At 35.8% G+C, this 23,653-nt stretch overlaps 1 protein-coding gene across 1 annotated transcript in view; it reads right to left on the reverse strand.

Moving 5' to 3' along the window:
* Positions 1-2,737: 2,737 nt before the first annotated feature.
* LOC136797670 (pericentriolar material 1 protein-like) overlaps positions 2,738-23,653 on the reverse strand; it is a 30,367-nt gene continuing 9,451 nt past the window's right edge. Inside the window, exons 2-35 of the mRNA XM_067054257.1 lie at positions 22,807-23,016; positions 22,534-22,644; positions 21,046-21,087; positions 20,532-20,594; positions 20,284-20,379; positions 20,008-20,157; positions 19,591-19,671; positions 19,410-19,466; positions 18,526-18,606; positions 17,486-17,642; positions 16,552-16,748; positions 16,009-16,216; positions 15,548-15,686; positions 15,060-15,242; positions 14,635-14,798; positions 14,164-14,285; positions 13,154-13,553; positions 12,636-12,928; positions 12,109-12,277; positions 11,447-11,520; positions 10,792-11,107; positions 9,841-10,452; positions 9,432-9,660; positions 9,004-9,311; positions 8,281-8,531; positions 7,537-8,090; positions 7,142-7,225; positions 6,417-6,817; positions 5,981-6,151; positions 5,409-5,500; positions 5,149-5,193; positions 4,692-4,773; positions 4,323-4,361; positions 2,738-3,807 (exon numbers count right to left, since the gene is read on the reverse strand). Of these exons, the coding sequence (XP_066910358.1) occupies positions 3,800-3,807; positions 4,323-4,361; positions 4,692-4,773; positions 5,149-5,193; positions 5,409-5,500; positions 5,981-6,151; positions 6,417-6,817; positions 7,142-7,225; positions 7,537-8,090; positions 8,281-8,531; positions 9,004-9,311; positions 9,432-9,660; positions 9,841-10,452; positions 10,792-11,107; positions 11,447-11,520; positions 12,109-12,277; positions 12,636-12,928; positions 13,154-13,553; positions 14,164-14,285; positions 14,635-14,798; positions 15,060-15,242; positions 15,548-15,686; positions 16,009-16,216; positions 16,552-16,748; positions 17,486-17,642; positions 18,526-18,606; positions 19,410-19,466; positions 19,591-19,671; positions 20,008-20,157; positions 20,284-20,379; positions 20,532-20,594; positions 21,046-21,087; positions 22,534-22,644; positions 22,807-23,016 (6,189 nt within the window). The 3' untranslated portion in view covers positions 2,738-3,799. The remainder of the gene's footprint in view (positions 3,808-4,322; positions 4,362-4,691; positions 4,774-5,148; positions 5,194-5,408; positions 5,501-5,980; positions 6,152-6,416; positions 6,818-7,141; positions 7,226-7,536; positions 8,091-8,280; positions 8,532-9,003; positions 9,312-9,431; positions 9,661-9,840; positions 10,453-10,791; positions 11,108-11,446; positions 11,521-12,108; positions 12,278-12,635; positions 12,929-13,153; positions 13,554-14,163; positions 14,286-14,634; positions 14,799-15,059; positions 15,243-15,547; positions 15,687-16,008; positions 16,217-16,551; positions 16,749-17,485; positions 17,643-18,525; positions 18,607-19,409; positions 19,467-19,590; positions 19,672-20,007; positions 20,158-20,283; positions 20,380-20,531; positions 20,595-21,045; positions 21,088-22,533; positions 22,645-22,806; positions 23,017-23,653) is intronic.

The raw sequence follows: 23,653 nt of genomic DNA on the forward strand, positions 1-23,653 counted from the left end.
TCACATGAAATTTGATAAAAACCACGAGAAACAAGTGATACTTTTATGGACCTACCTGGTTATGCATCTAACACATTTATAATTGATATCTACCGTTAAACAATCATTCAGAACACAAATAGTGACGATCTATTAAAATTAGTCGTTTGTTTCTTATAAAAAAAACGTTTAGAAACCAAAATTTCATGCTCTTGAAATAAGCTTTCATATTCAAGACTTCGTGAGCAAAAAAACATCGATCTCATCAAAAAATTGAGTAATTTGGCTAAGAACATTGATGTATGCTTATTGATAGTGATTCTTATAAATAAAGATGCGTTTTTTGAGCTGGAAAATTCTTTTTTTACAAAAATCAGCTTGAGCCATCTTTTACCTACTTTCATGCAAAAAATCAGAAAAAAACAATGATCCAATATTTCACAAAGTCCAAAAAACCCTTTTTTTAGCCGTTTTTTGGCCCAAATTTGCCCCCCAATTTTTTTTGTTGAAAATCGGGCTCCGTCACATTTTGGCCACCACCATTTTGCACCTTTGTACCAAAAATCAAAAGATTCCTATGATTCAATCCTGAGAAAAGTTGGTAACAGACGAACGGACGAACGAACAAACACAGGTTAATTTATAGGACCTCCACCGGGGTAGGTCCAAAAAACTCATAATTAGAATTGACATGGAATTAACGATAACATTCAAAAGATTTATTATATTATGCAAATAGTTTAAATTGATAGTGAAATTCATTCGTAAACAGTACTATCCCAATAGAGCCTAATGGGATCTTCCAGAAAATATTCGTACTTGCTCTGTTTGGGTTAATTTAGATTGTTTAGGGGGTCAACAGATGCTTGATCGAGGGGTTAGAAGTCACAAAAAATGTTCAGAGGGTGAATTTCTGAAAGAAGTTATATCCTCCATCCAAAATTCAAACTTTTTTCTGAAGAGCCCAATCTAGAGAATTCCAAGATATTCTTTCAGACAACGAGGAAGATTTCCAGCCAAATATTCGTCATCAAAATGATTCAAACACGCTAATCGAGCCCATTGTTTCAAATTTGTCTCGCTGTTTCTGAATAATCCTGTTTTTAAGATTTTAAGGAAATAATCTGGTCTACAACGAGTCTCGTCAACAATAACAACTGAAAATTCTTCCAAACTCCGATTGAAGCAAAACATATGTAATAAAAAACCAGTTTCAAAATTGTAAACTAATTGACCAGAGCTGATATCAAATAATCGAACACCATTCGAAGAAATTTTCAAATATTTTTCAGTCTCAATGCAAAGATAACATTTCTCAAAACATCGGAGTAAATCGAAACTAGCAGAATGTTTCATTTCAGGGGGTAATTGAAAACTGTTCAAAATGACCATTCTGGTGTGGGTAAAATTGCAAATACTAACTTCCAAGTCCGTCCAAACGATTACAAATATTGATCCATTTATGTGTTCAATAAAACAAAAATCTTGATCGAGACCACCACATTTTGCTTGCTTCTGAATTCGGTATTCAAATATTTTATTTCCAGATAAATCAAATCCACTTAAGATACCTCTATCATTCCTATTGCTTTTCTCGATAAGGTATAATCTCTCAGATCGTAAATCATACAGGGGGTACACCGAAGCGACCACGAGTCGCCCATACAAAAGATAACCAATGTTATCAGGTATTGTTAAACGTTTAAAGTGTAACAAGTTCTTTTCATCAAATTTGAATAAGTCGATAACATAATCTCTACTACCCCTTGCTTGTACTAATGTTTCTAAGTAACGTTCAGTATTGATTACGCGAATATGGAATTCAATAATGTGACCTCGAGGATACGAGCGTTCAATACAACCAGACTGTTGTTCTGCGTCTATAGGTATGGTCACTGATCTCCCTAAATACTTCTCAAGACATCCACTTTCGATATGGACAAATTGTTTCTCTTTGTCAAATTCCATAGATATACAAAACCAGCGAGTCGTAAACGGATCAAGCATACTTCTCTTGTAATGCTTTTTATTCATGATCTCCAGGTTAACCAGATTATATTTCAATGCTTGAATATCATTGTCAAAATGGTACACTAATATTTGATAGGGTGAGCCACCGGAGCCACCTAAATCAATCGTAAAATATTTCCCACTGCGATCAAAACCGTTTGTAGAATAACTTCTTATTCTAATACAGTTTTTTTCGTTTTGAGACCAAGTTTCTTCTATTTCACGGCAGATTTCTGTCTCCCTTGGGAGGAAGTTTTGTCGGGATTTGTTCCTTGCCATGATAATGATGATGTCTTCAATCATACGTCACTGTACAAGCACAAATCTAGTTCTTCTTACTTTGATTATTTTGATATTTAACCATCTAAAAAAAGGCAAAGAAAAACTGAATTAAACAATGACTTAGAACAATTTTATTGTCTGTTTATTTAAGTATTTTAATCACATCATTAAGTAGGCTGAAATATTTAAATCTTTTATTTATAAATCTTTTACGGATAAAAACGTATCAAATCAAATGTTCTTTGAAAAATGTTTCCTTGGGCGATTAATTTAATGATAAAAAGAATAACCAGAAGCTTCATGTTTTTGATGTTGTTACAAAAACATGAAGCTTCTGGTTATTCTTTTTATCAAATGTTCTTTGGAACTAAATTTCCCAGATGAAATCAGAAATCACAAAATTCGCGAAAACCTCTATAAAAGTTCAAACCAATTATCGAACACGAAAAAAAAGAGAACTAGAGAATTTTCTTCATTTCATTTTAAGATACACCTCTCAGTATATTTATTTATATGGATGAAAAAAACAACACGAACACGGGAAAATATATATTACAAGCGAAAACACACAAACATCAAAATATTTTTGATGATGTAGGAACTCATGCAGATTTCCCACAGGAATGTTATTTTCAAGCATTTTTTCAAGATCACCTTATTTTAGAAAAAAGTCAGGAATAATGTTAACTAGCATTTTCCCTAAAGTTTTACCCGACGACTTGGTCAGAAATGTTAGGAAAAGTGACCATAGGTATTTCAAAGTATGCCCCAAAAAGACATTCATATGAGAAAATCTGCAATCTTGTGTAAATAGAAGTATTTAAAAAATCTTTCCTTTTTCCACTACACAAAAAAATGTATAAATAAAGCTCTCTTTGTTATCTCGTTGTCAAGCCAAAAAAAAATTTAAAACCGTTCATTTCAAGTCAATAGTTGAGGCATACACCAGAACCAACGTTGTCTGGGTTTGGCGCAGAAAACTGTTTGATTAGCTACAATTGTTGATGAAGTGTCAAACTTAAGACACGCGTTTGATTAATACACTATTCTCGAGATGTATCAAAACCATTGCTAACCTCGTTTTCATATAGAATAATCACTTCCACAATATATATTTCCTAAAGACCAGTATTAAAAGCACAAATTCTCATGATCATTAATTTTGTCTAATAACGTTGATGTATATAGGGCAACAATACTTTGAAAGCGAAACTGGTCATGCATTTCGAGAAGATTGAATTAATGGTGAAAAATTAAAAAATAATTTATGAATATTTCTGAAGAACATCTCCCACTACTAGAATGATTCTAAAAATCATTTCGAATTTTGAAAATTATAAATATCGAAAACACACTCGAGTACAGCAAACCCTTTCACACTACTCCATCTGCGGTTTTATGCGTTCCGTCAATCCAGCTATTGCTATTAAGTTGACTACTGGAACCATTGGTAGGAAGAGTCCAACTGCGGATTCAAATATCGAGCAGAAATTACTGGAACTTTTCTCTAAAAGTGTTGACCGGTAGGTTATTGACCTGGAAGAAAAGAAAGATTTGCATTGTAAAGAAGAAAGAAGGAGGAGACGTTTGAGGCCACCATCTGTTATTACACCGATCAACCTTCAAAACGTGAGGAGGCTGGGTTCCAGTTTATAAGGAATGAATGACGTCAAAATGTTAAAGTCGTTGCATTAACATTATTAAAAACAAAAAATTTTGACGACGTTTCCTTTTAAATTCATTACCAGACCCCTCAAAAGCCAACCACGCTGTTAAATGTTGATATATCAACATTCGAATCAAAATTTCTTACTAACCAGTCAAAACGTTTGAAAGTCTAGAAATCTAAGCTTGTTTGATTCAGTCACTGGGCTAAATCTGATGGGAAGTTGTGACTGAAGTATTTCAAGGCAAACTTAAATCTAAATAAAAAAATATAAAAAATCTTTAAAGCGCCGAAAACATTATATTGCCTGAGCCGTGTACCTTATACTCGTAAATACGGGCTTAGTTAACTAGGCTAAACGTTTGATTAAAGAATGAAATAATACCTGAAGGCACTGGCAGAGTATTCCCATCACCAGCAAGTTCTAAAATAAAATGGCAAAGGGAAAAATGTTCAAAAAAATTCTCCAGATCCTCCAAAATCATCTCGATACTACTGAAAAAATGATATTGGCATATACATAATCGATAAAATACGTATCAATTGAGTACTGAATTTTATAATAAAATTTCTGAATGCAGCCGAAAAACGAATTAAATTCAAATAAATGACCACAAAAAGGTTAAATAATAGGAGCCCTTCATCATGATAAGATTTTTGGGAGAACTTTTCAGTGGAACGAACGTTTTCGATCAGCTGAGGTTATTCTAAATGACTGTTGACCAGTTCAAAAGAAATCCTAGTAAAGTTATACCTGGTTGGTCTTGCATATGAGCTAAAACAACGTGCGCTGCTTCAGCTGCATTCATGTTGTTGTCATCGGACACCATATCGGCCTGTCAAAAAAGGTGATTCTTTAATTAATGTCACTTTTAAGGTCCGTTTAAAAAGACCATTCCCTGTCAATGTCTCCAAAGAGCTTATATCTCCCTGTATTTAATATTATGTTAAAGTAAAGTAAGTAAGTCGTTTTCAAACTGCAGTCGTAGCCGACCCGAAGGTTTCTCTATCCATAACATTCAGAGAAAGGCACCTTTTCAGAGAGAAGGCGCCTTCTAATGACTCGGAAGCTGAAAGAGCACTCTTGGGATGGCTTCTTTTTTGAGATTATGATCTATTGAAGTTAGACCTTCTGCATGCAACACCCGTTGTCCTATTTATCCAAAAAAGGTTTTCCTGTCTGGAAAAGACACTATCTTATAATTAAATACCTCTGGCAGATCGTCCTCGGCGCTCGCCTCTTCCAGTTCTTGTTGCTAGAAAATAAATAAAATTGACAAAATCTCTAGGATAATTCATGGTCAGAGTAACACGCCTCTATGTTGGTTGTTGTTCTTGATGCCTAGGAATTTTGTGAACGATTGAAATTTCTGTTCAAAACTGCAAACAAACGTCCACATATTTTGCTAACTTAATAAAAAACAGTTCCGTTGATTTGACAATTCATATACCTTTCTATAGAAGGTCTTACCTGGCGATTAGATTCAGTCTGTTCATGTCGGTCAGCTTCTTGCCGACTTTCATTCTGTCCACTGGATAATGCCATGTTGCTCTCTGGTTCAGCTAAAAGACGAACATTTCATTGAAAAACACACGATCGTACATAATCAGACTAGCGGTACATTACAACCATCGAGTTCAAAACCCCGAGTTTTGGATGTGAAACGAAGCCACTTTATTTCCCATTTAAAACGCGTCACCCGCGTGCTTTCACACAAAGCCCAGGTTGAAAATTAAATCCATCCTCAGATTCCGAAAAAAATGCCGTGTGAAATCAAAGAAACGCGCTATATTCAATCCGTAATTCTGAAAGCGATGGAAATCTTGTGACTTCCACTTTTTTTATGTCAGAAAGGTTGTTGATTCCTCTCTAGCTCTTCAGGCTTTAAACTCAATGATTACAACTGCTTGAAATATTGGTGTGGGTTAAACCTACTCAAACCAAAACAGCTAGTTCTAAATATAAAGAAAATCACCCGCCAACGATCCAGTAACTGCTACCTGTCCTTTTTGAATAAAGAAAGACACAAAATTAATATGTACCTAAATCACTAGATTCTAAATCTCTCTGATCCTCCGCACGCTCATTTTCTGGGTCAGCGTCAACATCGTCTTGTCCTGAAGCAGATCCTTCAACTTCTTCTTGTACATCACGTCGCGCGTTCTCTTGTTGATCGCCCTCGTCACGGTCATCTTCAACCATCGCGTCAAGGTCTTGAAAATACAATGGGAAATTAATGGAAACATTATGTACCGGTATGATCAAAATAACATCATAAGGAAGTCGGATATTTAAAACCAAGTTGTATACACATATTATCAGAAAGTACATTTTTTTACAATAATATTCGCGACAGACTGCTTATATGTAAAATGATCTACTATTATAAAGTAGCATTATGTAAAGAGACCAAAAAAGTGCTTGATATATTGAGACACTGTGTAAGCAGCGAAAGACTTGGATACTAACAACACTTACCTTCACCTCTGACAGGTTCTGCAGTCACTATGTTATTTTGAAGTGCTTGTGAATAAGTATTAATAGAAGATTCTGGAGCAGCAGCTGTTGAAAAAGTCACCGGTTCTTCTTCATTTCCGTCTTCCTCACCGCTACCAGAACTGCGGAACGGTCGTGTTTCCGATACGGAAAGTTCTACTTTGACAAAGTGACGCCCAGATTCCACCCCTTCAATTTCTTCATCTTCGTCTGTAATTTGATCTATCATGACGAACGAACCACCGCTCGTTGCTGATGAGTTTGATGGTTTCGGGACAACCGGGCTACCTTGATCAGATTCGATGGGATCGTCACAATCCGTTTCGGTTTGTTCAACACCGGCAGCGTCTGTTGATTCGGCTGCTGAACTGTCATCATACATACTGTCAAAGGGAAATGAAGTTGTAGAGCTACGGTAATTTATAGAACACGCTAACAAGTTACGAAAACAAATTGTTAAGAAATGAAAAAAACATTTTTCAAAAGGTACATAACAAGGTTGCTACAAGAATTCAGAAGGGAGTCATCTAGGACTAAAAAGTTCAATAACTTCTGAAGAGCTTCACCGGTCAGTACTTTTGCTTGAAAACCTCGAGGATGAAATATCATTTATTGGTCTCGTTTTGCTTCCAATTTTGAAGCTGTTTATGAAATAACCACAATATCTTGGTTTTTGAGCTAAGAAACATATTAATGGGTTGACTTACGTGGTTGGTCCAGCAAATGGCATTTTGGAATGTTCGTTTTGATTTTGGGATGTATATTCTGCTGATATCGCACCAAATAATGGCCTAAAGAGTGAAGTGAAAAATTAATGTGTCAAGTTTTTGTAAAAACAATCCTTGAAAGAATATGATTTGAATGTGGATACAAATTCGCTGTTGAAGGAAAAATTAGTAGATAGTCTGGTGGTTACCAGAGTGCCAGTATTACTCTTCAACTAATTACAAATTAGATTTGACTTTTTGCTATTTTAGAAAAAGTAACAGAGCTTATAACCATATATATTTAGTCAACCACAAGCACAATGAAATTTTGAAAACTCGAAAATTACCCAAAATTAGGTTAGTGTTGTTTTATGAAGATGAAATAATGATTTTACCTGTCTAAATCTTGCATAAGTTTAAAGAAAGCAAGTTCATTGAAAAGGATCTCAGACACATCAATGAGAATGTCTTCACCACACTCTTTCAATTTGCGCCCGTTAAATTTCATCAACGAATCACGAAGGATGGAATCTAATTGGCTGTGAAAGAACCGCCCAAACTGTTCATTCTCAGAACCAGGCTCTTTTTCTTTGGCAAATTCGACGATCAATCTTCGTATCAGATCTAGGAAATCTTCATTACACGTTTTATCGATATTCTCGTTCAAAAACGGGATGAGATCGACCATAACGGCTTTTATTTGTTGATCCAGTTTGTGTGTGTCAACGGATGGTTGTGGAGCGTCGGACGACGTCTCACTTGCGACGTCGCCAGCTGAGCTCGTGCTAGCAGTTTCCATGGCATTCAGACGTCGTTTAATGGTTTCGTAGGCTTCTTTTTGATTGGCAGCCGAGCTGGGTGTGGATTCACGCACGTTGCTTGAGATCTCTTGGAAAGCTCGTTTAGCTTCAGCCATGTTTTGCTCATAAGTTCGCATCTTTTGTAAAGCCTAAAAACCATAGACGAAAATATAAAGCACATTGAGCAACAAGATTGCAAGAGTTCAAGAAAAAAAAAACAATGAAAGCAATGCAACTCATCTTCAGTTTCAAACCCATTTCATGAAAGACCATTGATTGCGCTCTAAATTTACATCTTACAACATTTTTTCAATGTAAAAAAAACAAAACCACATTTACATCTTCGAGATTGATAACCGTGTTCCCAAGGTCTTCAGCAGCAAATGGGATATCGTGATGTGAACCCGGGGTCGACAGATTGGCTTCACTTTGAGAATCTGCTAACTCAGCATAATCGTACATTTCATTGTTCTGTATCTGTTGAGCGAGCGTTCGCAGGGCCTGCGATTCTCCTTCGTCATCAGTGGTTGTAACAACACTGGCTAGGTCGGATGGCGTTTGCTCAGATGCCGATGCTATCCAATCTTGACCTGACACAAAAAATAATCAAGGTGATATAATTAATTGATAAAGTCCGTTGTTTGTTTCTTGTCATTTTAAAAATTTATTTTACCGCAACTATCCAGTTAAATGATCACTGATGAAGGCCTGCATTCAATAATGACCATCTTGAAAAAAAAGACGCCTTTGACTATTCACTATACTTGAAGAATAATTATACGAGATCTCGACTGTAACAGCCACCCGGGATAGAGACTGTTGCAGTGAAAGTTTTTGAAACCGTCGGGAAACCATGTCAGCGTGGTTAGAATAATTCCTTTGAGAGTGGATTCGACAAGGAAATTTTAAAGTGCACACTTTGAGTGAAGACTTAGGTGTGGATGGACCTTAACGTCGAGTCAAACAATCGAGAGTATTGATAAATGAGATGTTCTGCATTACCAAGGAGTCTGTTTTGACACGGCCGACAAGCTTCAAACAAGTTTATCAAATTGTTGTTACCTGCTAAAGTTTCTTTAGTAAAAGCAGTTCCTTTGCTCGGCGAGACATTAGAAGATGATTGGGGTGGAATGTTTTCTTCAGTCAAATACCGAGTGACCAACTCTTGTAACGAATACAATGCTCTTTGTCTCAAATAATCCGAGTTTAAGAGTTGCAATTCGCGGAACAACTCGATAAGATAATGAGGACGTGACTCATTCATGGCAATCAGTGTGGCAACTTCAGAGTAGATGGTATCTCGTAGAGCTTCAAACAATGTGGCGTTCTCTTTGGATTCGTCGGCTTCTTTCCCACTTTTGTTTGGGCTGCTAAAATATAAAAAAGGGACAAGTTCGAATTAGAAAGTAAAAGTTAAAGGTTAAGTCGAGTTTTCTTTCGATTTGGTTGTTAGACAAAATAACTTAATACAATCTTAAGCTTCAGCTTACCTTGACGCTGATGCAGTTTTAGCCGCTGCGCCATTTTTCTTGGACGGCGTAGCATCTTTACTAGCCTGTGTGCCAGTCTCATCATCAGTCATTTTGAAGAATGAAGGCCAGATGTTTTTGCCGTCTTTTTCATCTGCTTTGTTTTGAGTTGAGTCGTCCTCATTTTTCTTGGTCATTGACATTTTGGATATTGTCATGGTATTCCCTGTTCGAGTGTTGGCAAAATTTCCTGGAAAGCAAAAACAGAGAGTTTATGGTTTTAAGGAAGAACAAAAATAATCAATTTCCCAGTTTTGTCTAAAATAATTATTTCATAGATTCAAAATATGGAAAAAGTTACGAAATAAGGAAAGTGCGTATCGTGAAAAAGAGCAAAAACAATAGCTTGAGAAGAGAAACCATAGTGTACCTTGATACGATAAAGGATTATATTCAGATACTCGCAACCGGTAAGGGAACATCGTCAGTGTTTCATCGTCGGCTCTCTCCTTTTGTTGCGCGCGATCTCCAACAACTCCAGGGCTTGTTGGATCAACAATCACTGGATTAAATGGAAAATCATCTTGAGGCTGGTTATCCGCTGCAGATGCACCTTCGGCGCCGCTTTCACCAAAAAGTGAGTATTGTTGGGCAGACGGCTTAAATGGTTCACCGAATAAGGATGTTTCTGTTTGAGTTTCTTTTTGGAATAATGGTTTATCAGCTGCACTGGATGTCCTGTCACCACCAAACGCGCTGAAATGGAGAGAGGGTGGGTTAGGCCAGGGTGACCGGAAAGCTCTTGCATTAGCAGCTGCCGAGGACGGAGCCGGTGCTTGATTCAGTTTTTCAAATTGTTGACGTAGAAATTCCATGTCAAGTTGGTGTTGTTCGATTCTCTCGTACGTGCTGCGAAGAGCATCTAACGTCTCTTGGTATGATTGATTGTAGTTTGAACTGGTGAAGAAATCTTGAATCTCAGATAACACGTTTTGGTTCATTCCAGCGTTGGCACGTGCATTGACTGAAGATAGACATGGTGCTAAAAACGAAGAATGGTTTTCATTTTCTAATATGCTCATGTCAGGTATATAGACTTCTACCAAAATAGACTGGAATTACAGTCCTCCTTCTTCAATACACACGGGGAACTCAAATGTGTTCAAGTTATGGAGAGTTCAAGCAGTAGAGCTATTTGTAACGATTTTTGAGCTGACGGACAGAATAGCACGTACGAGTTACGTATAGAAGTTTGAGTTATAGAGGCTATAGCAACGTAGCTAAAGAGTGCTCTTTAAATGTAACAATAAGATCTTTAAGTCCCAAAAGTGACTTTTGATCACAAAAAAAAATCGAGAATCGATAAAAACAGTAGTCTAACCTTCCGCAGAGACTGTTTGCTGGCCCATTTGATTTTGTAGCATTTGCAATAAAGTCTGCTCATTTCTCAATAAAGATGAACAAATAGTAGCCAATTGTGATTGAACGTCCTCAGAAGGTTGGGCTGATGACTGAGATAAGGATCTGTATTGTTGTCTTATGGCACTGGTATTGGACTGAGTCGATTGGGGTCGAAGAGGTGATGCTTTAGGGAGTGTTTTCCGTTGCTGTTGTTCTTGCTGCTGCTGTTGTTGTTTCAAGAATTGTTTTCTCTTCGTGTTATTATCTTGAATTAACTTGTGTGCTGGTGTAAGATTCTGTAAAATAATAGAATTGTAGCTTTGTTTATTACATTGTAACCGATTGTAACTTCAATTATAATCTATTTGAAAAAAGGTTACTTTGACTTCAGTTAGCATTTTCATTGGATCTATAGCATAGGTTTACCAAAAGCCTTTTGCGTATGGAATAATTTGTGATAGATGGAATAGTGAATTCACATAATGAATGCTACAAGGGTCCACACCATCACCCATACCCCGCCCCCCGTCGGCGCAAACCATGGTTACTCCTCCTTAGTTAAATATATTTTGACCCTCCCCTTTCCAGATCGTGACGCGCGCCCTGTTTCAAAATCGACGTCAAAAATCACTAACCCCTTGTCTTGGTCTCTTTCTCGATCTTGGAGGCGAAACATCCATTGACCAACTCACTGATCCAATTCCTCGGTCTAAAAACAAAAACAGGATTCGCGAGATAAATAATCTAAACAGGTATTAGCCCGAGGTCCACTTAAGCTCTTTTATAAATTGGATGACGCGGTAGTATTGTGGTGGTAGATCTCGATCTAGATGTTTTTGGAAATTGGATGTAGCAATGTTTTTGTTTGAAAATAGGGGTATTGCAAATTAGTTATTCATGTTGGTTTCTTATTCTTCATTGGGGGCCATTAAAAAAGTACGTACGCTCTGAGGGAGGGGGTAAATCAATTTTAACCTTCTATTTGAAAAATCAAAATATAAGAAACCATGAGCCCATCTTTGAGCGTACGTACTTTTTGAATAGTCCCTCGTATTCTTCAAGTAGCTGTTTTGTTATTTGGACTTTCAGTGTTTTTCTTTTTCAAAATGGCGACCTTGTCGGGCGACCTTGTCGGGTGCACCTAGTCTACTTTCTTGTACTCATCCAAAATTATCAGAAAGCAAAGTTCAGTCAGAAGTAGACTCTAGTCTTATCGTGTTTAAACTATAAATGAATTTTGACAAAGGTTTTTAGTCTAGTCAAGAAGACTCAGAGTATAAGAGTAAACGAGATTTACTTTTCTTCTTTTGTCTTGGTTCCTCCTCGTCCTCATCACCGACATCTTTAAAAAGTACACTTTGAACAATATTTCCAACGGCGGCGCCACCTCTTGGTGGATGGCGGCTATCCGCTTCCTCTTCTTCTTCTTCGGCTTGGTCATACTGATCAAAATCATCATCAACTCCCTAAAGATGAGAAAGGATGATAGTGAATGGATAGCGATGCACCTATCAAAGCCTTACGATAGAAGCTGTATTATTGAGTTTGGCAAGATTGATCAAATTCTAAAGCAATTGGTTTCCTCGGTAAACTTCAATCCCAATCCTCTCATAACTTTAATGGAAGATAACAGTAGAAATAGGCTGGGATCAAGCCACCCAGATAAACGCCAATGGTCTTCAAGCTTTTACAAGAAAAAAACAATACAGTGTCAAGCTGCCTTTTTATGCCCTCGAAAAAGATAACCGAAAGATAAAATATGTTTTTGACCTCCGAATAGGCAGTTGTCTATAAAGAGAGAAAAACGAAGACAAATTCACTTACAGCTTCCTCGTCTCCAACGGCTGAATCTTCTTCATCAGAGCTTTGTTCAGTGGAACCTCCCCACGTCGCCGCCGTCGTTACATCGGCCGAATACATACTGACGCCGACACCCTCATCAATGTCGCTATTGATGACGTACGTAGCACGGTCCTCTGATTGGTTCTCGTCGTTCTGTACTTGACGATTTTGTTTCTTACGGCGTTGTTTTTCAACGAATTTTTGCCTCTTACGTTCTTCAAACAGATCACGTTGCCGACGGATTTCGCTGACAGCCATAGGGTTGGTGGTGGAGGCTGGAATGTGTGAGAATAAAAAAAGAAAATTTTGACAAATAAAAGAAATAGGTCTTCATAGTTTTCTTATGCTAGTAGCTTTGAGTGTTTCTAATATTTGGGAATCAATTATTTGGTCTTTTTCGCTAACACATGAGAGAGGAATAAGATTTCCAGGACTTAGTGATGTTGATAGAGATAAAAATGTCACCGTGTTTTATAATGAAAATTTTAAATGAGCCTTACCTAACATGGGTGCTTTTGAATCACTAGGTGCCTGTTCAGCAGGGTAAATTTCATGTTCAGAGCCGGCATAAAAACCTTGAGCAGCATCTGTTGACGAAAGCTTCGGGAAAAGCCTTCTCATAGTATTCTCCTTAGAAGAAGATTTCCCTTGTTGCTTGCGTAACTGAGCTTTAGTCAACTTAGGGTAATCTATCTTCTGTTTCTTCTTGGCACTGTTTTTTTTCTTTGGTTGAACTGGCTCATCCTCTTCAGACTCATTAGCAGCAAGATCGGAAAGCTGCCGTTGCGCTTGCAAGAGACGTTCTCTTTCTTTCAATAAGTAGTTCAACTCTAACCGTTGTTTGCGAAGAAGACCTTGGTAACGACGCTCGTTATCTGATAGCCCATTTTCCGACGCAAACTATAATAGAAATTCCAGAATCAGTACCCCATGAAATTTCAGCTGATCAATATGGTTGAGGAGCTTTGAAAAGTCCAGAAAATTCCATCGTGTTGTGAGAATTAGGCCTATTTTGAAGAGAATCGTGAAAATTATATAGCATGAATGAGATTTTAAATGAGTGGAGTAAAATTTGTGGAGCACACGGAACGCAGAACTCTCATCATCTAGCCCGGGCCCCACTTAAAGCTTTTTGATAAAATGGATGGCGCTGATAAGTGGCCCGGTGTAATTTGACAGACTTCATTTTTTGGCTTTGCTTGAGGTGGTAGCAAATCCATGACACTAGATCCAGTCCATTTGGGAGGCATTTTTATGTTTATATTGTTTCATAAACTTTGATGGGTTTTAGAATATATTCTATTGTTTTGTTGTTGTTTTCTTATAATTTATGAAAACGAAAATGAAAATATTCAAGATGGCGATATCCTCTGAAGTAGACTTCACTGGAATAAGCACCATCAAAACCATCAAATAGCAAAGTTCAGCTAGAAGTTGACTCTAGTACCTACTCATTATCTGGCTTAGAAGGTTGATCCATCAAAACAAAGTCTGGTCAATTTCAACTTACATTGCAGTTGATATCGTTGGTGCTTTTACTGATATCGCTTTGGTCATCATCTTCTCCACTACCTTGCTCTTCCGTTTCTAGCTCTTCTTCTTCATTCTCATCATCTCCTTCCGTATCTTCACCTGGAATGAATGAATGAACAAATGATTAAACAAATGAACGAATAAATGAATGGATGGATGAAGGAACGAATGGATGGAGAAATTTGTGAACGAATGAAGAATGAATGGATAAGTGAATGAATGAATGAATGAATGAATGAACGAATGAAGAATGAATGGATAAATTAATGGATAAATGAATGAATGAATAAATGAATGAATAATTGAATGAGTGATTGGGTGGGTGATTAAGCGACAGAGTATGAACACAACTTGATACATCATTTGAAATATTAGGCAGAGGGTATGCAGTTACTATGCATAAAAATGTTGCCAGTGAAAGAAAGAAAATCAAGGAGAACGAACGAACCTTCTTCTTCGCTTTCTCCATATTCGGATTCTTCGATGTCTTCACTTAATTCTAACGTCAAATCTTCCAGGTCATCAATGGGTAGGTGTGGACCTCCTCCTTGTTGAACAACCTTCACCAACTCTTGCAAATGGTGTAATTTCTCACGTGCCATCTTCAGCTTCCTAGATGAAAGTAGAATGAAACCGTCAGTACATATTATTTTGTGTTTGAAATTAAAATAACGTACTAGTCTACTAGTAGAAAAGTAGAAAAATACTTCACTATGGTGGACTCGAATTCATTTTTTAAGCACTTTCTCACGTAACAGTAATTTTGAAAGACAAAAATCTCAACCAAAGCAATTAAAAAACAAAAAGTGACCAAATGATAAAAAAAACACATAAAATTCGGTCTGATATGATATACCACTAACAAGGACTTACTTGACTTTGGTCTGGAACTCTGGATCATCTTGCCATTGCAGGGCAGACAGTGTACTTTCAGCATCAGTTTCTTGTTCTGACACCACCTCACTGTTCTCCATGGCTCTCTGGTTGTTCTTCTTTTTCAAGTTGGCTGCAGCTCGCTCTAAATTGCTGAACTGTTTCCGAGCATTGTTGAGAACCCTTGAGAAAAAGTAGTTCAATTTACAACATATTTTAAAGTAAAAGGCTCACGCGTCTAAAATAATATTCAAAATAATGGTTAGACTAATTTTCAACGATTCAAAGTCGACCGTCGATTGCAAATTTTTTGATCCACTAAAACGATGTTATGGATAAATAAGGTAAAACAGGGCAAAAATATGCTCGAAAAAAAACTGAAGAGTAAAAACTTTAGTCATCAAGGGGCAAATCTCATTCACGTCATTGGATCTTTTAGGTCATGGAAAATAGAGGACAGCACAATAATTTTTGTTACTTTTTGTTACCTTAATTGTTCAGCATAGTCGACAGCTTGATTGGATTGTTTCTGTTCTTGGTTAGTGTTTTTGTTTTTCAAAGGAGCATTTCTTGTCACGTCAATCTTATTACGTTGGATTCCTTGAGGCATTGGTCGATTGCGATTATCTGGAGAAAAGCGGTGACAAAGTTAGAAATAATACACAGCTAGCAGGCAGGAGAAGCCTTTTTCTATGATTACAGTGCAAGATTTTCAATATAATATTTCGGAAACTTAACAACGAAAATATTGTATATATCTTTAAAGATTTAAGCGCTATGACAAAGTAAATTTTTACAAGAATTATAGAATTAACTGTCTGCGTTTGTACTGCCTTAACTAAGTATTATGCATTGTTTTTGCAGAATTGGGAAATAGTCTCACAAGTGTAAAGAAAAGCTTAGCGTAAAGGGAATGACACAAGCTGGTCCTGATTTGAAGGGTACTCACCCATCAACTCTTCAATGCTAGCTTGGAGGGTCATCAGATCATTCAAAATGACATCTTGGTTGTTAGCGTTGGGTTGCACACGTAGACGAGCACCACCCACTCCTGTCAATGTATTAGCTTGTTTCTGTTGTTCTCTCATAGACTGAGCTTGAAGACGGTTATCTTTACTGGAGTTAATGGTTTCTTGAACACTTTGCTGAGCACCAGTCTGTAGAATAATAAAACCATGATCAAGCATCACAATTTCTTTTGCATCAATGTGTTATTGTTCAATACTGAGAATTTTTAATTGTAATATGACATTGTGATAAGAAGAAGGTTTATTTGGCCACAATTCATATTTCTTGCTCTACTGTAGAGATTATGAAAATATATGAATTGAAAACCTGGCCCCCAATGCTAAAGTGATAAGTTTTCGAACCATGTAAAGTGAAGTCAGATCGAAAAATTGAGTTTAGCAGGACAGTTTATTATTATTCCTGCTTGTGAATCTATCTGCTGGTAAATGAATCAATCATCAAAGGTTTTTCGAAATATAATTACCTCGTAGTTAGAAACTATGCCTCTCAATTCTTGAAGACGTTCCCGTACATCATTCAATTTGTTGATTTTCTGCTCGAAACCTTTTGTTTTGGATGAATTGCTTTCTCTCTCATCAGCATCCTCGTCTGTGGCAACTGCAAAGAATTCTGATGCTACTTCGCTTAAGTCATCATCATTCAAAACAGGTGTCATGTTTGCTGAAAAAATTACAAAATTGTGAAAATACATGATACAAATACAGATTTCCCTGATACACTCTATAAAGACTGCAGTCATTAAATTCAATTGAAGTACCTTAAAACTATAATTGTAACTGTCAAGAATTGGGGAGGTGACTTTACCGGAATGAAGGTTTAAAGTACAATTTTGATTTCAGAAAATTAATTAATAACCCAGTTATTTAAAATTGTGTTGAATTTTGAAGCGAAAATGTTACTTTAAAAAAATCTGACTGAATTCGGACTGAGAAGGAAAAGGTTAAAATTTCATAGATTGAGATGATGAGTCACTGCATAATATAATTTCAGTGGAGCCCAGTCATTGTACAAATTCAAAGTAATTGTTGTTCAGTGGCGTTCTGGCAGGGGGCCAAGGCCCCCCCTCAGCAGAGCTTTTTTGAAGGGCCGCCGATTACATATTGTTTCTTTTCACTCTAGCAAGTGTCAAATTTGTCTACTTTTATTTAGTGATTTAGGGTATCTTGGCAGTCAATTTTCAAAAATTATATCTTCTCTTATCCACTAAATATTTCCTTCCTAAAAAATGAATTAGTAAAAGTTTAGAAATTGATAGGCCGGGACGCCACTTGGAAAATTGGGGGCGCCACTCCAAAAAAATTGACTTTGGCCCCTCCAGAAAAATTTTCCCAGAATGCCACTGTTGTCGTGTAGGATTTTTTTCACAAAAAGACAAAAATAGATGGAAAGAATGTTACATTCAGCTGTATGTGATTGCTTCAATTTTTGCAAAGTGCTCATCAATTGATCCATTTGGCGTTTTTTCTCGTTCAATGATTTGAGTTTTTCTTCAAGTTGCAAACGTTTTTGATTGGTTTCATTTGCCTCATCATCGTCATCATCATTGTCATCTCCCTGCAGTTAAAAAAATTCAAGTGAGATTAATAACATTTTTTTATTAACAATGACTATGTTAAATAGACTTACCCAAATATATTTCTAAAGTTCAATTAGTATCACCAATTAAAAAAGTGTTCACATCAGTTCTATCTTGACATAAATGGTTGTATGTGTGAATGTGTAGAAGTTTCAGAATAATGACTTATTGATTCTTGTTAAAAACATAGTTAAATAAATCATTTTCAAGTTACAAACTCCAACACTTGAGGATTAAACATAGTGGGCACCCCCCCTGGATTCAGGGGGGGGGGTTGAGGATTTTCAGATTTTTAAAAATAGGTGGGGGTTGGGTTGATGAGAAATTTCAGGTGGGGGTAACCCTATGTAGGTGGGGGTAACATTTTTCAGGTGGGGGTTGTCAAGTTTTCTGTATTTAACTTCGTTTGATTTTGTACTTTTTTGTCTTTTTCAACTTTCCACATACTATACTAGATAAAAATATAAACAAATGACTGTCATAAGTTCTGAAGGTTAAAAAGAGTTCATTTTTTCTCCAGTCTTTTCCTTTCCAGTTTGTAGTCCTCAGGACTTTTAACTGGGATCTTTAGTGTTCCTAAAAGGAACAAGACCTCCAAATTCGAAGGTGTGATTCGATTGCGCCGTTTTGCGCATATGAGTTGAAGTATGGTGTAGCCCCTTTCTACCGGCGAGGTTGCTGAAAAAGGTGGGGGTTGGGCTGATATGAGATTTCAGGTGGGGGTAACCCTATGTAGGTGGGGGTGACCTTTTTCAGGTGGGGGTTGGAGGGGTGTTGCCCACTATGTTAAATTATCAATATGAAAGAGATCATATCTGGTAAATATTTAAAACCAATAATCAAAATTTTATAAAGTCTTACTTCAGTATCAGTTGTGTTATTGCTCGTGGATAAATTGCTTGATGACACATTTGATGAAACCTCACTTTGAGTCTCATCCTCCTTAAATGATAATCAATTATAATTTCAGAATAATGATCCACTAAATGATCCACACTTATTACTGACATTTTACCATGAAGGTAATAAAGATATAGATGGAGAGAAAACGTCTGGGTAATGACCATGGTCATTGAAATCTTATATAAATCTATTTGAAGCGGTTTTTCTTTGATGTACCATTATTGGAAGCAAAAACATCAAACTATAACATTATAAGAACAGAAATAGGCTGTTCAGTTGAAGAGTATATTAATTTCATAAGGATACATTTTTGGGCTTGCATTATGTTAACATTGGGGTTTGCATCATATTATCATTGGAAGTTTCTTATCTTAAAATGTTAATGTCTAAGTGGGCAGCGATTTTCATACTCTGACAAAATAATTGATGCAAGGTTCCTAATCCTAACATGAAATTCTTTCTTAAATCTATCCATGGCTTTATGGGCAGTTTCCCCTAGAAGTTTGGAGTATTGTGCTTTTTATATTATGTGAAGTTTTTTTCAATTTTTCATGACAAGGTCATTATATTTCAATATACTTGTTAAAAATGTAATGTCTTTTCATTCATCTTAAAAATATTCCCATGAGTACACGCAAAATTAATCATCTTATTCCCACAGTAACCAAACAGCTGTTTGCTTCCGATGATAAATCAGAATAGAACAAAAGGCATTGACTCTCAGTCTATCTTTATTACCTTTATGATTTTTCAAAAGATTTGATAGACCACTGGAGAGCTATAAAAATAACTTTTTAAACAAACTTCTTCTATCAATTTTCTGAGATATACGGCTATCTAACCTGGCTTTCAGTAGCATCACCTTGAACTTCACCCATTTCATTTTTCAATGATTCCAACTAAACAAAACAAAATTATGATTAATAACAAAATGGCATCAAAAGTACATCCATTAATTTATTCACTTTTGAAAGGACAGGCAGTACAAACTAATAGAAATAAGTTCTTTATGAAAATTCAAACCTTTCGATGTTCTCTGATGAGGTCCTCGTGATTTTCTTGCATTGCCAATAATGTTGATTGACGGTCTTTCAATGCTTTGAGCTAAACAAGTTGTATTAAATTTTTACACATATATAAGAAAGCAATTGTTTAACAATTTTTTTTGACAGGAATGACTTGCTTTTGTTTATGGTTGGTTGTTTGAAATTAAGGGGGTTTGAAATTAAGGGGGCTTGATTGCATGTCTGATTACATCTTTTAATATTCAATATTCACACAGATCCACAGCCAAACAAGGGAAAGGTATAGATTTTCAACTGATTAGCGACTGTTATTATACTTGCAAACTCTTACACTTTGAGGGAAGGGAAGTCAGATCTTTGAGAAAATAGATTTACTAAAGAAAGTGTAAACATGAAAAGTTCTGAATGGGCATACCGTATTTTGCTGTTCCACTATCTTCTTCAAGAGCGCTTGTTGCTCACGTAAATGCTCAAGCTCATGTTGCTTGGCAACAAGTTCAATATTTTCTGTCGGGCCTGTCTGTGAATCATTGTTCTGGCTGGCTTTGAGTGCAATTTCACTCTCCTGAGGAATGAAGAAAATAATTTTACTAGTTAGTTAATTTAACTGTTAGATTATTGATTGGCTTTGTTCTTAAAATTAGACAGGTTTGAACTATTTGTTTTACCATTCTCACAATAAAAAAGATACCTGTGTCTTGTCGAGCAGATCAACATAACCTTTTTCTTGGATTCTAAGCTGTTGAATCAGCTTTGAAAGCTTTCCAAGTTGTTCTGGCTTTTTAGGCTATAAACAATAAAATATTATTCATCACCACCACTTCAATCTCATAGGAATTTTTAAAATGAAAAGGTCTAAATTTAATTAAAGCCTGATGTTATCATTCTTTGTTCAAACATGAAAACAAATAAATTGAAAAGTTTAATATTAGAGCATACATCTTCATTTTGCATAGACATTGAAAGTGAAAGGTACATCCCAGTAGCTTGCTTAATGTAGTCCTGGAAAATAAAAGATATAAATCACCTTTCACTTCAAATCACAGAAATTACTGTCTTTAATAAAGCAAAGGATGAATTTTTTACACACCTTCTGTTTCAATGCTAGCACAAACTTGATAATTCTTTTCAATGACAAACCATACCAACCTTATGTTCGCCCTTTCTACACTGACCCTTGGCTTTAACAAAAAGCATCACTCTTTCATGAATTTTCCAACTAAATTTAAGTCCACTTGCTTTAAAAGTGTGCACTAAAGCTTGTTTGGCTTGCATTTTTTCGACCAATGCTTCAAATATAACAAATTATACACCATTGAAAAGATAACTCAGAGCACTATAATTTTTGAGAAAGGTTTTTCTAGAATTTTCAAAGCCTATTTTAAGATTGTTATAAGATTTGATAAGATAATAAATAGACAGATAAAGGCAGACGATACAAAAACGAACTTACTCTGACTTGGTCCAATCTTTCATCAAGTTTTTTGGTATCAATCTAAAAGAAAAAATGTACCACTTAATACAAAGACATGATTCGGATTGAAAGGCAATAAGTCTGTATGGTTTCAACAAAATTATTGAACATAGAGAAACGGATTAAAAAGGTGGTAAGAGCGCTTCAATCCAACAGCTGAAGCTAGATTTTTGAGGAGCCCGTTGTTCAGTGGAAATAAATTTCTATTTTGCTGATTCTGATTAGAGGGTTAAATTTTTTTTCTTTAGAAAATGCAAAAAAATTCAACAGGTATTCCTTTGGAGAGCGTAAACCAACATTTTAAAAAGTTTTTACCTAAGGTCAGGCCAGTTTAACTTGTTGTTTTCCGGGCCAAGCTACCCACAAAAAAAGGGTCAGTCAGTGGTGAAAAAATAAAAATTAAAGTAGAATTTCATCTATAAAATTTCCTAAAAAGGAAGCAAAAACTGCTACATGTTGACCAAAATGTGAAAAAAAAATAAAAAGACACAAAAAGCTCATAAATTTGGTAGTCTGTAAAGCAATGAATATAAAAATGTACTACCAAAATCAATTTTTTTTTATTAAAGGGATAATCAGATGGTCTGAGATATTTTGCCTGCAGATCAGGGGGGGGGGGGGGGGGGTCAGTACTAAAATGTCAGACATACATGAGTACTAAAAGGATTTTCAAGAATTTCTTGCATACCACCACCTATTTTTCGAAAATGTTATTTTAGTACACATGTACTAAAATTATTTTGAGCAATTTAACATAGATACCACCCATTTTTTGCCCTTTTACGGGTTTAAATTTACCAAAATGGGGTCATTGTTACAAACCTAGTCGAATTTAGCGCATCAATCTTCAAAATGATATAATTTTATTACTAAACTGTGCTAAACTGTACATAAAAATATTTTTAAAAAATATTTAAAAAATTGGAAAGATTTTTTCGAAAATTCCTGAAAAAAAAAAATCTAATTTTTTCCAAAATTGTTAAAAAAATGCTCCATTTTGGCTGATTTTAGAACAAAATACTAAGATTTTTCAAATATTTTTTTAAGGGACCACCCTTTTTGGTATTTTAGTACACATGGTACTAAAATTATTTTGAGCTTTTTTGCAGTACCACCACGTCACTAAATGTCATGATGTCTGAGATTTTAGTACCGACCCCCCCCCCTGTGCAGATAGCTTCTAGGATTTTAGGAAAAACCTCTAAATTTTTCGGTGTATTTATTTTCTTAACTCAAGTTATGCCAATTTGAAATCTCGAAAAATGGGACTTTTCAGGGACTTTTCACACTTTTTTCTATTGTTTTCAAGCAAAGTTTCAAAATTATCCCTTTAGAATTTCAGGGTCCATTGGCTCCGTAAAACAACTAATCAAATTGGTCGCCTAAAATATAACATTGCTAATAAGAATTGTTAATGATTAAAGTCAAACCAAATCGGTTGATTTATGAACAGTAATTAAAATATACCTCCGATACTTCACTTTCTTCATTTTCAGTTGTTATCACACTGCTTGCAACACTCTCCAGGTGATCTGACATGTCACCATTCATATGCATAGAACTTGGTTTTGCTTCATTCTAATGGGTAGAAAGTTTATAAATACAAATAATATCAGCAAAGCCCTGGTACTAAAGGGAACATTTGAAATTGAGAAATGATACAGACATTTCAAGCATAATTATCTAGAAAGATCACTCTGTTATTAGCTTATTAGTGATATGATAATTTTATTTTCTTACTTGTTCTCCAAAATTCAGTTTCTGTTTGAGTCTTTTCAAGGCTATTTTTTGTTCTAGTGGTGTAGCACTAGTAACCTTAGTCCTGGGTAATGTCATAGGAGTTCTTTTTCTGGATAGACTTTGGGATCCATCTGAGCTGAACCCAGACTCATCACCATGCATTTTCTTTCTATTTTTCTTTTTGTTTTGGGGTTCAGTGGCAGCTGCTCCCTGGAATGTTAAAAAATCAAAAATATTTTAAAAGAGTATTATTAAGTTAAAACTATTGATTCCTTGTAGCAGTACCAAAGAATACAAAAAGAAACAATAGAAATATTTGAAAAAAGTTAAAATCCCTGCTTTCATCTCGGATTGTCCATGTTTAACCTTTACCACGCTGAGGCCGTAAAAGGTCGTAAATATACGTTTTTCGTGCGGTTTTAAGAAAAGCCGCCCTATCGCCTTTAAACGCCTTAAAATCCCGGAAAATGTCTTATATGATGGAGAAAAAATGTATATACTATAGTTTGAAACCCCCAACTTTCGATTTTAACTGTCAAAACCAACTGGGAAATCAGGCAAAATATTCTTTGGGAAAAAAAGACCACATGGACTGCTGTAACTAACTTTTCATGTTTATTTAGTGGAAAATGGTTTGTTTTATTGGTTGGAAAGTTATGTATAGCTTGTTTGTAGCTTAGTCAGTGTTTGAGGTAAGTTTCTGCCTTCTTATTCTTTAGTATAACGATACATCAATGGTTAGGACTGGAGGCTTCTCGGCCTTCATGGGCCGTCCCTGAAACCCAAGTTAAGGCTTATGATAAGTTTGCACAGAGTTTTAAAGTGTATATACTATGTTATTTCTATT

Source organism: Clytia hemisphaerica, unplaced genomic scaffold, assembly GCF_902728285.1.
Source record: "Clytia hemisphaerica strain Z4C2 unplaced genomic scaffold, Clytia hemisphaerica genome assembly, whole genome shotgun sequence".
Classification (NCBI taxonomy): Eukaryota; Metazoa; Cnidaria; class Hydrozoa; order Leptothecata; family Clytiidae; genus Clytia; species Clytia hemisphaerica.